Source organism: Formica exsecta, unplaced genomic scaffold, assembly GCF_003651465.1.
Source record: "Formica exsecta isolate Colony F162 unplaced genomic scaffold, ASM365146v1 scaffold746, whole genome shotgun sequence".
NCBI classification, from domain to species: domain Eukaryota; kingdom Metazoa; phylum Arthropoda; class Insecta; order Hymenoptera; family Formicidae; genus Formica; species Formica exsecta.
The window spans coordinates 56,818-69,308 of NW_021853513.1; the positions used below are offsets into that span (position 1 = coordinate 56,818).

Here is a 12,491-nt window from a genome sequence, read left to right on the forward strand (position 1 = left end):
TGCGTTGGCGAACGAAATGCAAGAAAAAGATTGGTCTATCAAGAAAACAAAGAAAATGCGAACAAAAAAATTAGGAAGCGGTGTTTCTTTATATTTATAATAATATCTTAAAACATCCTACAAATGTCCTGAACCATCCTGGACATATTCAGGATGTTTTGTGCTGTTTGGGAACCTTACTTTTTTATCCACACCATGAGATTTATTAGTTTGTAATATTATAACAACAAATGTAGTCTGTGTCGGCACATGTTTTTTGACGTGGTCGTGATTTAGTTATTTCATTTCGAGATGTTGGATATTTATCAAACATAATTATTCTTAAGTTTTTTAAGGAAGAGATCGAAGTCTGCGAATTGTGAATTCGTATGCGCAGATCCGAGTCGGTAGCAAAGATTTCGAATCGGCAACATTGGTAGTTCGAGATTAATCGGTCAAATCGAACAAACATAAATATTTATTTTGTCGTTATGCTTGTTTCCTTCGCTTTTCTTTCTTTTCTTAACACATGTTGCTTTATCTCTAAAGTCATCATATTATCATAAAGTCAAATCATAGATATATTACATATAAATAGAGCTTTTGTGTCATCGCTGCCTTAGAGCCGCGTGTGCCAAGATAAATAGCAGATTTTCCTCCCTTGCGCATGCGCATTCGTACGTTTCTCTCAGCGGACGCATATTGTTTGTAAGGATTTGGAATTTGCATGAAAATTTTAGGAAATTTAAGAATTAACAAGTGCGAGGAATTAACTGTATTGTATTTTTATTAAACATGGTATCTTCTACATAAAATAAAAGAGATTATTTTCCCGGCCGTCGGGAGGAATGCGCGATTGCACATGCGCGAAGGAGAAAAATATGAAATTTGTGCAAATTAAAAACTTGCACATTGCTTTTTCATCACTTTATTTCGCCCACAAAGCTTAAGCTCCTTAAAGCAAGCAGATTTTTCAATTTTGGCTTCCTTATAAAGAAAGATATCTCAAAATTTGCGAAAGTTACAGCGTGTACAGACATTTCTCAAAAAATTCGAAATTTTATAAAAAATGAACCCTTTCACCGACCTTCACCAAATTCAATATCAACCATCCTTTAAATGATACTTTATTTATGTAAAAAAATTTAATTCCATATCTCAAAATTTGCGAAAGTTACAACGTGTACAGACATTTTTCAAAAACTTCAAAATTTTATAAAAAATGAACCCTTCCACCAATTCTCACCAAATTCAATAACAATCATTCTTTAATAATAATCTATCCATGTAAAAAAATTTAACCCGATATCTCAAAATTTGCCGAAGTTACAACGTGTACAGACATTTCTCAAAAAATTCAAAATTTTATAAAAAATGGAACTTTTCATCTCATCAAATTCAATACCAACCATCCTAATAATAATACACTTTCATTTGTATACAAACAAAAATTTATAATTTATTCAAACTCACATATTATATATATATATACTCTATCCAAAAAGAGAATGATCTCGGTTCGCGCATAAGCGGGCAAAGTGGGGAGAACATGGCGAGATACTCAATACCGTATACGTAGATACAGCTCCCTCGGGCTCGGGACTATTATCTCATGTCAGTTTAAAAAATTAAACGGATGAAATATTCTCGATTAATTTCAATATGATATAAAATAGAAATCTGATTCTTACACGCGATACGAAACTAAAATAAAAAATAATATGACAGGCAATTATAAGAGCAAGAGTTGTAATATATTTGAATTACACAATTGAATATTTATAATTTACGAAATAATTAAATCCTTAATATTTTTATCAGAGATCGTTTATATTACGGAAAATTTTAGATTTTGAGCATGCGTATAAAAAAAAACTGAGTACGTAATGAGTGGGGTTAATATTAAATATATATTTATTTTGATGATTTTGTACAAGAGGAATAAGGTCTATCCTTTCGGAAGTAAGTCAGCAGAATATTATAAAATACGTATATATACAGAATATGAATACGAAATAAGTAATAATAATACGTGAAAGAAATAATAATAATATGTGTGAACAAAACAAATAATAATTTTTTGAACAAATAATAAAATAATAATAACAAATAACAAATAATAATATACGAAATAAATAATAATATAAATATGAAATAAATAATAATAATATACAAAGATGATATAAAATTATAATGACATACAGACTGACATACAGAATTAATAATCGCTATCAGAGGTTTCTGAATCTGTTTTGCCTGTGACATTAATTATTAATGGAGATATCCCGTCAATCATTTTATCGGTTATATGGTCGATCTCCCACATCTTTTTCTCTTCATTTGTAACGTGTTTAATAAAATTAGTCCAATGTTCAGCTGTTACCCGATCAACACCTTGTTCAAGTAATAATTTGACGTCCTGAATTTTAAAAGTATTATTATTACTCTTAACATATCCCTTAACCATTGACCATACCATTTCAATCGGATTAAGTTCGCAATGATACGGAGGTAATCTGAGAATCGTTTTGTTGTCTTCTTTTGCCATTTCGTCTACAACATATTTATCGAATTTATTTTTTTGTTGTGCAACAATTTGCAGGAGTTCGACCTTTACCATAGATTCTGATATTTCATTTCCTTTATTTTCTAACCATTGTATTATTTCGGCTTTATTCCAAGAAGTATTCGGCAGTTTTTCCAATTTCACAGAATGATATGGAGCATTGTCCATGACAGCATTATCATCTAATGATGGTAAAATATTTTTAAACCATTCGTGAAATGTGTCACCGTTCATTTCGTCGTGATAATCCCCCGTATGTTTCTTCGATTCAAAACATAGAAGTCCGCCAGGAACGAAACCAGCAACACTGCCAATATGCAAAACAATTAATCGTTTGCCTTTTCCGCTTGGATTAGCTGGTCCCGTTGTCAATCCTCGGAGAAATGCATCCTTCTTGGATTTAATTGTTTTATCTATCCAAACTTTATTTGTGACATCACCGGCGTTAACCCAAGTTTCGTCCAGATAATAAATTTGCCGGCCCTCTTCTCTGTATTTTTTTATAGCCCTCAGGTAATTTCTCCTCCAAATTATTAGATCTTCTCTCTTTGTTAGTATGCTGTTTCGGTGTCGGGTGGTATATGCAAAATTTAAGTCTTTTAATAATAAATGAAAGATCGATCGTTTAAAATTTGGAAGATCTTCGTCAGCGTTTACGGCTTTTTTTATGCGAATTAATAATAATAATCTTCTGATTGCTGTGGATCAACTGAAAATATAATTGAAAAATTAACCTTATAAACCTTATAAGCAATATAGCCTTATTCAAACAATTTATTAAATTTCAACATATTTTTCTCGTAGTGAACTCATAAAAGGACACTTTAAACTTTAAAACTACAATCTCCGATATACTATATATAATAGATTAATAATAATAATAATAATAATTATCACTTGCACGAAACGGACGAATTTTCGTCCGGACCGAAGTCATTCTCTTTTTGGATAGAGTTATATGTATATGTGAGTTTGAATAAATTATAAATTTTTGTTTGTATACAAAAGAAAGTGTATCATCTTAAATATATATTTAAAAATCAGAATATTAAACATTATATTATGATAAATATTAAGATGTTTCAAACTTATTGAATGCTTACAGCACTTCTATAGTGTTCCACCAAAAGTGGCCACCCTCCTTTATTTTTTAAACTAAAAGAGATAGATCATAATAAATATATATCAAATTAAATGGTTCAAACTGAACTCTATTGTGAGCATGGTTACTTTGTTTACAGTGGTTATTTTCAAAAGCTATCTGTGTTAACGAACGGAAAGGTATGCATAATTTTTTTATAATAATGAAAATATTTCGACAAGAAAAAAGTTGTAGCGCTGTTTGAAACGAATACAACGTATGTATGATATAATGTAAACATTTTACATATTATACGAATGTTATTGAAATATCGTAGGCGACGACTATCTTTTCACTTCCTGTCCTGCGGTTACGGCCTATACTTTTGACTCGTGCATTAGAGATTGACGTATGTCATGTTGTCATTTATAGCGTTTTCGAATGTAGCAGGTTTAATCGCTCTCAGAGCGATTAATGACGTCATTGCATTGTCTCTGCCAATAAAAGGCTTGAATTCATAGTAAAATATAGTGATTAATTGAACCGGGTTGGGTTAACCCGTTCATTCGAAAACGCTATTAATGATAATAGTCAATCCGAAGTTGGCCATAGCGCAGGGTCGAAATGAAAAAGTAGACGTCGCCCGCGATATTTCAAGTTGATGAAACTCGTATATGTAAAATATTTACATTATATCATACATCGTTGTATTGTTTCAAACAGCGCTACAACTTTATTTATGTCAAAATATTTTACAGGGTAAGTCATTTTAATCAAAACACGGAAATATCTCGTAAAGTAAGCAAGATGGAAAAAAATGTTTTATACAAAAGTTATAGGGTTCAGAGGGGGGCACATGATGAAAATATGGACTTGACCTTGAGTGACCTTTTCAAAGCCAAGTCGATGTGATATTTTCTTAAATGGAACCTCTCATTTTTATTGCATATTCTTATAGCTTATGCTTCGCGTTGTAAAGTATATGCGTGGACACAGTGAGTTCCGCCCCCCCCCTACGGGGGGCTCCACTTCCGGAAAATATAACCTAACCCAAACCCATTTCTGATTTAGAACTAAAATTTGGTATGGATTACGTTATATAACTCAAACCAAATTTTCAGAAATAGGTTTGAGTTAGGTTATATCTTCCGAAAGTGGAGCCCCCCCGTAGGGGGAGCGGAACTCACTGCGTTCACGTATACACTTTCCCATCCACACAACAATTCTGGCTGAACGTCGCTTCGCATTGTAAAGTATATGCATGGACACAGTGGGTTCCGCCCCTCCCTACGAGGGGGGAGCTCCACTTCCGAAAAATATAACCTAACCCAAATCTATTTCTGATTTAAAACTAAAATTTGATTCAAGTTACGTTATATAACTCAAACCAAATTTTCGTTTCGAATCTAACTTTAACTTTAAATATCTTAAAAATTATAAGAGACCGCCGATTAAGTTATAAGGAAAAGTTACTCAGGATTATGTCTTTGACAGCTGGGCCCAATATAGTATATAAGTAAATTATAGTAAATAATTACCCTAATATAGTAAATAATATTATAGTAAATAATATTATAGTAAATAATTACCCTAAATATTTTACGAAATATTTTATTTTTTATATCAAAATGTCAGATTAAAATATAAAATAACTCAAAAAGTTCTTAATGAAAAAATACTTTATTATAGTGTTTTGAAAGGCTCTTGAGATAAGCTTCAAGAATATGCAATAAAAAATGGGGGGTTCTATTTAAGAAAACATCGATCACATTGACTTGGCCTTGAAAAGGTCATTCAAGGTCAAGTCCATATTTTCATCATGTGTCCCCCTCTAAATCATACAACTTTTGTATAAAACATTTTTTTCATCTTGCTTACTTTACGAGATATTTGCGTGTATTGATTAAAATGACTCACCCTCCCATACAGCACCAAAAGATTGCAAAAACGTTGTATAGATCTTACATTGAAACATTGTAATATTGTATGGAAGTTGCGAAATGTTTCTGCAATGTTACTGCAAGCCTGCGGCAACGTTGAATTGTCCGCATTTAGAAATATTATAATGTAAGACTACAGTGATATTACGGTGTAATGTATTTGTAATATTGAAATACGTTGGTACAAATATGCAAAACACTTAATTTAATAGATGAACTTTGGGAATATATAAAGACATCCAAGAGAGATAAGAAAAAAAGATTGTGAATTTACGCAATTACGAGTTTCTTCGTCTCTCTTGGATGTCTTTATATATTCTCAAAGTATATCTATTAAAATCTGAAGTATCCTGTATATTAAAAAATTATTATCAAATTTTTGGTTTTATATAAGAATGGAAACTATTAAACAATTTTCTGTTATCTAATTAACATCGCTATTTTATAAATAATTTACAAGTTTAAGAAATAGAAAATGATTAAATAATTTTACTCAAAAGTTAAAATTTTATTTATATAAATATTAGACTCTATTTTACATCTTAAATAGACAATAAACGGATAATTTTAACTTTTTCGGACATTTATTTGTCCGATTTCTGAACAATCAGTTCAATATCTGAATTCCCTGTGTTGGGATCGTATCAAACAAATTAAACTGATAAAAATAGTTGTTATATCTTTAATCTTACTAGCCACTTTTTGCAAGCTTTATATAACCATTCTGATTAAAACATAGGCCGGTATTCACAGTCCGTTCTCATATTCAAGATCGTCTTAAGTACTGTCTTAAGATTCTAAGCAGCCATTTCATTGGTTGAATGAGATCTTAAGACGACCCAAGACCACACTTAAGACGATCTTGAATATAAGAACGGACTATGAATACCGGCCTTAAATGCGGAATTGATAACGCAACGCGCGCGCAAAGCGGTAAACGAACGAGCTATCGATGATTATCGAAAACTGTTTTTTGTAATGTTTTTGGAATGTTGCTGTAACATTCTCATGAAACATTACAATTAGATGTTCCAATAATGTCTCAACAATATTACATTGCAGCTTGCAAGATTGTAACATTGCTGCAATGTAATTGCAATGTTTTGTGCTGTATGGGCTGTATATATACAGGGTGTCCGGTAAAGATTGTGCCAACGCTCGTGAGCGGGTAGAGCACAGTAAACTGAACAGAAAAGTCCTTTACCATTTTGCGATTTTCGTAATAATTATTGAGAAATTAATTAAAAAAGATCGACCAATTCGCGTGGGTATAAGCGCGCGGCGAGAAGGTACGGCTCAGAGACAACCCAAAAGTTTGTGGTCGCTAGGCGCGCGATGAAGTTTTGGGAGGAGCGCTCTACAAATGACAACGGTTACGTACGAGCAGTACATAATAATGGATTCCCGCGTTCTAGCAACCACACATCAATGGGTTGTCCCCTTTTACTGCACGCTTATACTCACGCGAATTGGTCGATCTTTTTTAATTAATTTCTCAATAATTATTACAAAAATCGCAAAATGGTAAAGGACTTTTCTGTTCAGTTTACTGTATTCTACCCGCTCACGAGCGTTGGCGCAATCTTTACCGGACACCCTGTATATATATCGTATCGTATTATATTTACATTGTGTAAACTATTTGTGTAAACTATTTGTGTAAACTATTTTTTACTTTAATATCAATCTGTCTACCAATGAAATTTGATCTTAAATATCACGCTATAATATTTATTGAAATGTTATCTTCATTTCGATATACAAGTCGTACGTTTCCGCATTTCGCTCATAGTCTGACGTTATTTGAACAATTATTATACGATTCAAGTTAACTGAAATTTATTCTGATTGTGAGTTCCGAATTAAAGTTTTATATATAAAATAAATCCAAGAGGTGATTTCTTAAATTAACCCCTCACGGAAGACGAACTCCTTGTGCTGGTGACAACACAACAATTCGTGTTAAAATACCAAGAATAAATATAGCAAATGTTATAAATTTATTAATCACAACGTTTAACATTGCAAATTTTGCTGTCTCACCTGTTAATCACCATGAAGTTGAACTTCATGATGCCATTTCCGATCTAATAAAAAATGCTGTAAATGATGATGTTGAGATTGAATACAAATGGGAACTTGATTTAGACGATCTGTCAGAACCGCACGATGTACAATTTGTGGACGTGTATGATATTGATGCTGAAGAAGATAATTATGAAGACAAAGTTTGTATTGTGGATAACGAAGGTGGAAATGTAAACTTAAATTACAAAAAAAAGCAGTTGTATTTTGGTACAGTGGAAAAAAAGGACATTTAGCTATTACTGCTGTACAGAATCGTTTTAGAAAGGTAAAATTTAATACAAACATAAGAAAAATAATATGAGCTGAATGAGCAGGTAGATGTGCGTTGTGTATAAATAGTAGATAATAAATGATAACGGAAACAGAAAGATATTTCAGACTTATGCACATTACTTACATCGCATATCTGCGTTAGTTCATTAATCTTTTTGAATTAGATTTTCTAAATATCAAATTTCTTTTCTTCTAGATAAAATCTGTTTCGCAATTGCATAGATGGGAAGAAAATATAATGCGCGGAGGGTCAAACAGTGACAAACTTGTATTTATTGCCGAATATATACTATCGCAATTCCAAGAATCTATTGATAGAGGATCTATCATTCACGACATAGATTTGCGAAAATGGGCATTACAAGCAAAGGAGCAAATAGACTTTTCTTCATTTAGAGCAGGAAATTGGTGGATATGGAATTTTAAAAAAGCACATCGCATTGTATCACGTAAAAAAACAAGTTTTAAAACGTGATCTTCTCATGCAGCTGATGTAACAATAGGTCAAAGTGCAGACGAATTTGTGAGACAGGTTAAACTACATATTGATGTTATTGGTGCAAGATCAATTTATAATGCAGATGAAAGCGGCTTTAATTTCGAAATACATTCTGGAAGAACATTAACTAATGTGGGACCAAAACAAGTCGAATCTACTATCCAATCTTTATCTTCTATGACTCATAGCTATACCATTATGCCCATTAAATCTGCAGATGGACATCCTCTTTCACCTCTGTATATAGTACTAAAAAAATCTAGTGGAAAATTTGGACCACGAGTAGAAAAAACTCTTTTTAGACCTATTAATGTTTACATTGCAGCTTCAAAATCCGGAAAACTCACAAGCTAACATTTCAAAAACTAGTTTGAAGAAGTATATTTACGAAATACTGGAGAAAAAAGTCTATTGCTGCTTGATTCATGGACAGGACATTGTGCGGAACAATTAAAAGAAGTTATATCAGCAGACAAACAAGTAAATATTTTAACAATATCAAAAAAAACAACTGCTTTTGTACAACTTTTAGATGTTTTCCGTTTTAGAATTTGGAAAAATTTTGTTCGATGTTTTTCTGATAATATTATTTTAAATAATTATGACATAAATTTACATTCATGTAATAATTTAATAAAACTACAAAGTTTAACACATAATCAACTTTCTTCTCCAAGACTTCAAAATGTATTTAAATATAGTTGATAAAAAAGTGGATATTTATCAACGCGGCCTGAAAAGCTTGATAATCTAATAAATTTTTGTTATTTTAAAGAAGAAGAACATACCAAGATGCAGTATTTGTGGTAAAATGACTTTCATACGTTGTGCATGGTGCAAAGAATATTTTTGTTTTGAACATTAACAATATCATTATTGTATATTATTATGTATAGAAATTTTTTAATATTTTTTTTCCTAGTAATACTTCTATCCAAGTAATATTATTTCTGATTCTGATATAGAACTTACAAAGATGTGCTAATTCGGACGTCATCCCTTAGAAGTAATCCTTGCTTTCCAGATACTGCCAATGGTTGAATGTTATGCTTATGACCCATAAGTTCATTTAACTCTCTGCAAATATAATCAACGACAATATTACCCAGACAGCACTATATTATTATATATATTTAGGATGTACATAGAATATGTAAATACAAAACAAAACATTTTTCAATTATTAATAAAGTTTTATTATAAAAATAACACATATTGTTTTTAATCAAACATAGTTCTTGTTAAACTATATTTTGTTTATAAATAAAATAAAAATTAAAACAATTTTTCTAATAAAAAGTACAAACAAAAAATAAAACAAAAAAATAAAATTTTGTACTGTTGCATGAATTATGCATCTATAACTTCTAACTTACATATTGTAACTTATAATTATAATTTAACGTTTATTTTCAAGAAAAATTTCTTTTAATAACTTGTTCTTTTCTTCTTTCAATTGATTTGCTTTTATTAGTTGTTCCTCTATATTTTTCATAGATTGTTCATATGTGTTTCTCATTGCTTTATATTCCGTTATTAGTTGTCTTTGTATTTCATTTTTTATCTCTTTCTCCTTTTGAGTATCGTTTAAAAGTTTCTCGATTGTTTTGTGCCACATTTCTGAAACTCTGGTCGTCCTACCCGTTTGTTTCCTTTGTGTATTGTGTGACAATGTCTACAATGCGTATATGTTCTAGATTAAATTAATATCAATTATATCGATAGAAAGAATATATAGCATTATACTTACATTGTTAAAACAGTTATTTTCGACATTGCTTACATTAATTTCCGATATAGTAGTGTTTGTTAATAAATTTGGAGTCATTGGTTCTATATTTGCCTCTGTGTCTAAATTGGTTTCACTTTGATTATTTATATCACAGATAGGTCTGTAATATATATACAATAGATAATGTTATGCTATATAAATATTTCATTCGTTATATCATTAAGGTAATAATAGATATTATAATTAATATATATTATGTATAGATATATCTAATATGTATAGAAATTTTTTAATATTTCTTTTCCAAGTAATACTTCTATCCAAGTAATATTATTTCTGATTCTGATATAGAACTTACAAAGATGTGCAATTCGGATGTCATCTCTTAGAAGTAATCCTTGCTTTCCAGATACTGCCAATGGTTGAATGTTATGCTTATGACCCATAAGTTCATTTAACTCTCTGCAAATATAATCAACGACAATATTATACTTTATATGTTATTCCTTTATAAATCTTGAACTAAAAATAATATTTACGTTTCGTATGGACATGATATGCGACCTCTGCCTGTTTTATTATTGTTTGTTATCATATTTTTGTAAGATCTTTCTAAAGATTTATATTTATTTTCTACTTGTAGAAGCGTCACGTTATGTCCATATTTTTGCATACTTTCTCTTATTTTTTGCCATAACACTTTCTTGGTTTTAATTTTTCTATTTATCAAGAGATCCTTTTTTTCCTTGTACAATTGTAAAAACAATTTGGTCTTTGCATCATCCCAAAAAAATATTTCTCTTTTATCTTGGTCTGTTCCATTAGTGTTATTTTCATTATAATTTTCATTATAATTTTCAGTATAATTTTGATTATTAATATTTTCATCATGACCATAATTTTCATTATTATTTTGTTCGTTGTTTGTACTTGTTTGTTCGTTTTGTTTTACATTTTGATGTAGTTTAATAAATACTAATTGATCTTCAACAGTACATTGCACTGTATCACAACTAAAATCTATATCTTTATATTTTAGTTAAAATATTACGCCTTCTGCAAAAATATTATATTATATTTACACACCTTTTTATCTTCATAAATAATAATACCTATACATAAATAATACCTATTGACATTTTCAGATAGATATTTTTAATACCTTTCGATTCACAAGTAATATTTCCATTTATATCAACTAAATTTTCTCCATATTTGTTTGTAAATCTCTTTTTATATTACAAAAGATTCAAATATAGCTAAGAAAAGTTAAAAAAATATATATATCAAACATATATTTTCTTTATATTTTCTCTTTTAAGTTACATGCTACTTACATATATTTTTGATTTTTCGAATTTTGCGGTTTGTACTGTTTTCGTTTACGTACGCAATTGAACTGTACCGCTGCACTAGCTCGAGACCTGGGGCAGGCAGTTCAGTGAACTCTTGTACTAAGTTCTGCTACACTTTTGAAAAGGACAGTCACCTCTGACGTCACTTCTGCTAAAAAGAACGCGTCAGTGTACACTTCTTGAACTAGTACAGAAAGTGCAGCTGAAAAGAACAAACCTATGGATGCATGCAAGCAGTGTATGTATACTACAGACACGAGGCTTGTTGTGTAGTTACGCTCGGGTTTGCTGCAAACTTTGCGCAAAGTTTGCATCATTTTGCTTGCTGGGATGTTGAGTGGATATAAATAAAAAGTAAAAGAGCGGCGCTGAAAACAATGCCGGACGTTATATGTTCGATAATTCTTCGAGAATATCGAAATATGCACTGTCAAGTAATTCGGTGTCGGTATTAGAATTGATTTCGAATTTTTGTTCTTTAATATGGATCATTTCCGAAATAAGTCTTTTATGGAAACTATTTCCACACTAGGTGGGAAAACATTGGGACAGTCGGACGTTATCGTCTCTTTGGATTGTTACGTCCAGACTCGGGGAAGGATGAGTCGACGGAAGGGCGCAACAACTATCTTTAATTTTCCCGAAATTAAACGTCTCGTGGCGTTTGGAATCGGGTCGAACGAACTGACAGGTCCGAAAAGCAGGTAAACGACGGAGACGCTATTACACTGTTTTCGGAAGTTCGCTCGGCGGTCCCTTTTCGGTCAGAGAATTTAATCTCTTTTACGCGGGATGGGACCAAGTGCGATCTTTCGACTAGAGGAATGAGTGAGGGGTTTAATAAAGAGTTATTTTGATTTTTAAATTAACAAAATTTAAATTAATTCATTTTAAAGTAAATGGTGGATATACATGATTATATAAAAAATTAAAATAAAATATTGTTGATTATAATTTCTCGGTGAGTGTACATGTGTA

General features: G+C 30.9%; 2 protein-coding genes and 1 long non-coding RNA gene across 3 annotated transcripts; 1 reads left to right on the plus strand and 2 right to left on the minus strand.

The window, feature by feature from the left end:
- Positions 1-2,197: 2,197 nt before the first annotated feature.
- Positions 2,198-7,638, minus strand: LOC115243912. The gene is made up of 2 exons (XM_029821215.1): positions 7,610-7,638; positions 2,198-3,035 (listed from the first exon to the last, which is right to left on the minus strand). Exons 1-2 carry the CDS (start codon positions 7,636-7,638, stop codon positions 2,198-2,200), a joined length of 867 nt encoding a protein of 288 aa, XP_029677075.1.
- Positions 7,639-7,736: 98 nt separating this feature from the next.
- Positions 7,737-9,122, plus strand: LOC115243911. The gene is made up of 3 exons (XR_003885278.1): positions 7,737-7,919; positions 8,124-8,335; positions 8,416-9,122. It is a non-coding gene; the product is annotated as an uncharacterized LOC115243911 (long non-coding RNA).
- A 703-nt stretch (positions 9,123-9,825) lies between these two features.
- Positions 9,826-10,523, minus strand: LOC115243908. Its single transcript, XM_029821213.1, has 2 exons — positions 10,177-10,523; positions 9,826-10,101 (listed from the first exon to the last, which is right to left on the minus strand). Exons 1-2 carry the CDS (start codon positions 10,252-10,254, stop codon positions 9,826-9,828), a joined length of 354 nt encoding a protein of 117 aa, XP_029677073.1. The 5' UTR covers positions 10,255-10,523.
- Positions 10,524-12,491: the final 1,968 nt, after the last annotated feature.